This window comes from Ixodes scapularis, unplaced genomic scaffold (assembly GCF_016920785.2).
Source record: "Ixodes scapularis isolate PalLabHiFi unplaced genomic scaffold, ASM1692078v2 PGA_scaffold1__304_contigs__length_218370807, whole genome shotgun sequence".
NCBI lineage: Eukaryota > Metazoa > Arthropoda > Arachnida > Ixodida > Ixodidae > Ixodes > Ixodes scapularis.
The window spans coordinates 46,117,382-46,121,944 of NW_024609846.1; the positions used below are offsets into that span (position 1 = coordinate 46,117,382).

The 4,563-nt window shown below is 49.8% G+C and overlaps 1 protein-coding gene across 1 annotated transcript; it reads left to right on the forward strand.

The window, feature by feature from the left end:
- The first annotated feature begins 3,719 nt into the window (after positions 1-3,719).
- On the forward strand, positions 3,720-4,319 carry LOC120839313. The gene has a single exon (XM_040209581.1). It carries the CDS (start codon positions 3,720-3,722, stop codon positions 4,317-4,319), a length of 600 nt encoding a protein of 199 aa, XP_040065515.1.
- Positions 4,320-4,563: the final 244 nt, after the last annotated feature.

The window sequence follows — 4,563 nt, forward strand, 5'->3', positions numbered from 1 at the left end:
TCGAACAAAAGTTACTACAAAAAGAGTTTTTTTCTGTTGGTTTTTACGTTTCTAGTCACGTTGAAACGAACGTATCCTGATTCAGTTACCAAAGCAGCCGTCTGGCGGCGCGTCGAGCGGCGCTGGGCGAGTCGTGATGAGTGAGGGGGGGGGGGGGGGGTACTGTTCGTATATGGCGGCGTCTATGAGCAGTTCCGTAACTGAGGTAATCTAATAACGTTGGATAGGGGGTCGCGATCAGCCAATCAGGGCTCGGCGTTCTGACGTAACCGCTATCCCCTGCGCAAGAAGCAGACGAACTTGCCCTCCGCATAGGTTTGTGAAGTCCCATACTGCAAGGCGCGCAGTGTTGCATTATGAGACTCGTAGGCGCCCGTTTCCGCATATAGCGGTGACGCCGATGCCGCTATATGCGGGAACAAAGTCGAAGAGCTGCGCTCTAAAAAAGCGTTTATTTTAATTGCATTCGTGCGTATAAAAACGCACGATCCCAATATGTTTGTTGTGTTTATAGGAGTTACCGTATTGTCTTTACTCGTTTGCCTTCGTAGTTTGTTGCTTACAACAGTCCCGCTACGAATATGTTCAAGTGTCAGCATGTCTCCATACTGCGCCCTTTACGCCGCACTGTAAACTCATGCAAATATTGGTTGTCTCTCAACGACAAATGTCTTTCCTTTTATTCGGGTTTCTCGGCATCGGCTGTTTATTTTTATCGCTGTATAAGGGCTAGCAAATTTCGATATTTACAAGCTTTGTTAATGTTCGCTTCAGCGAACCAGTCACTCCATGAAAGTATTCAGCTCTCGTCTCTGTCATGCTTCGCTGTGAAAGCGTATGTAGGCCCATTTTATTTACCTACATTATATCCAGCATGTTTTCACAAAGCGAGCAGTGATGTAGAAGTAAGCCAAATCTAGGGTGAATAAATATGTCACAGCTTAAGCGACATCGCGAGGATCGCGATGTCGCAATTCTCGCGATGAGCGTTAGCGAATGTGACGACACGGACCTTAAATGTACGAGTTAATCTTATTAAGTAACACCCGAGTCATATATGAAAATAAAAAGATAGTTTAAGGTCGAAGAAAAACATAGTTTCTTATTTTTTCTCCCACAGTGTCGGGTGCTACAAAATGTAATTAACTATTACCCGCTTACCTGCACACTCTCTGTCTTTTCGTTAATGTATAAGTCGTTCTTTCCTGACGTGAGTTATCGCTTCTTCCATATGAGATCTGCGTTTCCAAGTGCGAGGGTAGCTTACACAACGAACGAAATTATTTTTGCTATGCAATTCTACACCAGCGCACTGCGATTCATGCAAACTGAGCAGTATTTCCGTCGAACGGTTGCGCACACCAGACCCTCCCCTCCCCCCCCCCCCCCCCCCCCCCGGCCGGCTTATGCTGGAGCTTTTCACATCAGGGAAACAAACAAAAAAAAGCAAACACTTCTAGCAGACATACCGGATTTAGTTTCTGAACCAAATTTCTCACAATTAAACGTCACTATAGCTGGCAAAAAAAAAAAAAAGAAACTTTTGGTGCAAGGGTCCTTGAGTCACTACCATCACCCTCTTGTATAGTCGCTCGCCAAACGTCAGTTGTCTGTTGCTGCAATGGAATCATAGATACGCGTGGCACGCAAATAGGGCAGCAGAGGCCGACCGGTCACCTGTCGTGCCTGAGCCTGAGGTAGAGCACGGTTTGCTGGGCGTCCGCGAGACCCGACAGGGCGGTGCGCACGCGATCCGTCCTGTCCACTCTTTCGCAAGTCACGTCAAGCCCCTTGGACCTCTCCAGGCAGAGGCACGGGGAAACATGGGCCCGAGGCGGGCAGGAGAAGGCCCGAGGCATCCACTGGCCGGCGCCGAAGCCCGGCAGTAGCACCAGCAGGGCCAGGAACAGGACCGGGAGGGCCGGAGGCGCCGGTTTGGCCGCTGGTGCCGGTCCGCCCCGGCCCTGGAACCAGCAGCAGCATTGCCGGCGCACCGACCACCCCGGGTGCATCGGGGCGCCGGGATTCCTCGGCGAGTCCCTGGGCAAGGAAGAGTGGAACCGGCGTTCAACCCAACGTTTGTTCAACCCGACGTTTGGTTCGCAAACCAAACGTTTAACCCAACGTTTGGCCAAACACTGGAACCGAACGTTTGGTCAAGCACTGGATTATAGTACGGTGCCAGGAACGTGTCTCCGACTGGTGTGTTCTCCGCGTCCGAAAAAGTTGTCCCTCGATTTCAGCCTTGTGACGTCATATAAGTGTCACACTGTCTCCGGCCGCGATCCTAGCGGCGATCACGGCAGCGGTGGTGGATGTGGCAGACGCCTGTTCCGCTGCACGTCGCTCTCCAGCTTTACAGGCCAGGAAGTCTCAGCAGCCGGGGGGTGGGACGCTGCAACAACAGCGACACTCACGTTCGCTCGTGCTTTTTGCCGAAGCTTCTATACGGCCAACCACCAGGATAGCGACACCCCCAGCATAACACTCCGGGGTTCGTGACGTCAGTTGGTGCCACTTAGGGACCACCTTTGATGTATGGGCTGGATAGGGCGATCAACACACCAGTCGGTGAGAAACGCAGGGTGAAGCGAGTTCCGAGAACCTTGTTTTGATCACTCCACCGCCAATGTTATTGAGCAGCAGTGATGCCAAACTATCGAAAAATTGACTACGAATACTACTAATAGTTTTTTTTTCAAAACTATGAATAGTGGACTATCGATAGTACTATCGATAGTACTATTGATAGTCCAATCGATTCTTGATTATCGGTAGACGGCTGTCGATAGTCGACAATCGAATGTACTATCAATAGTGCAATATATAGTACTATCGATAGTTGACCTTTGGTCTACTATCGACACTATCAAATGACAGCTTTCAAAAAACTATCGAGTGATACGGAAATGAAAGCACTATCCAAAAAGAAAATGACCGCGGATGTGTTCGGCAGACTACGCGAGGTTCTGGGAAATAGATGAAATAGAAGTGAAACAAAAAATAAATCTTCATTCTCATACAATGAATTTACAAATTAAACAGAAATGGCGTTTTGCTAGCTTTCCAGCGGATATATCTTGTATATTCATGAGGTTCAGATATCAGGCTTGAGATTACCATATGCCGCATGTGTAAGACTATACAAAGTATATTCAGTACATTTTTTTTGCCTTTGAGCTACGGAAAAAACCTCGCTGAAGACATTTTGCGTCAGGGTTTTCACAATGTTTTTTTTTACGCTTGTCTCCTTTATTATTCAATTGTCACCTATTATTTTTCATATCCTTTACCACTGACCGCTGAAATGAAACACTCTGCTGGGGATCATACATTGTGTTTAACGTGAAACGTTTATAGGTTAGGCTTTTAGGTGACGTGAAGCCTTAAGAAGCGTAACAGCGAATTTCCCCGCTAAAGTTAGCGGTGATACTGACGTCGTATGGATTCATATCAAGTGACCTGTACACAAAATCAGTTTCCCTGCTAAATTTGGATGTAAAATTTGCGGTTACGCGGTTACGGTCACGTGATATGGTCACGTTACGTATACGCCAATTCAATTTCCTTGCTAGAGTTAGCGGGAAACCGATGTCACATGACTTCGTATCATGCACCGATACAAAATTCTGTTTCCCTGTCAGCTTTAGCGGAAAAATTTGACGTCACGTTACCTACACCTCGTGTATCTCACACCAAAATGCTCGGCGTCACCCTTGATGACAAAGTGGACTTCCACCGCCACATCTGCATGCGAAGTATCGTCCAAAGCCTGGCGAACACTGGGCTTCGTAACCCACCTCTCACGCGACCTTTCACCAGAGGCATTCAGATATCTCCACATTGCCCTCATCTTACGCCAGCTGGAGTTTTGCTGCGCCATCTGGGGGCCACACCAGCAGTCACGCCAAAATGCCTTAGCAAGCATTCAAAGAAGAGCTGCATTTACGCTCTACCGCCGCAGTACCCTCAGAAGCAGCCTCCTCAGTTATCGGGACGTTAGCACCGACTCCCTCCTCCGCAACGCTGATTGGCGGACGCTACGGCATCGTAGAGACGTCGCCTCCATCGGGCTGTTCTGTCGTGTTATGAGTGCGGACGGCATGAACTGCCCCAACACACCGAGTCTCAACAGGCGTACTGGCCCTCTGCAACCGGTGCTGACGCGCACTCTTCGCCACAGGAGAACATGCCTCCTACGAGCCGCTGAGCTCTGGTTTGCGCTACCCTCTGAGCTGACCCCAGTGATCCCTAACAACAGGGACTTCTTAAAAGAACTCTGCGAGTTGATATCCAGGGAGGATGGCTGGCACCTGTGACCCGACTCCTGCTGGCTGGGGGCGCCTTAGTGCTGTTAGTTTTTTCGTCGCTGGGTGTCGGCGCGGGCAGCGGATCGGATGCGAGTGCTGTCTCGTTGTTAAGCTGGGCCTCGTGTCCAGCCGGCGAGGAGACGCGGTACTCGCGTCCGGTCTATGCTGGCGCCGACCGATATTCGGTGGTGGGTGGCTGTCGGTGCTAGGGCGTTCTTGTCTGGCGGATGTTGCTGTGACACGCTTTCCAGAT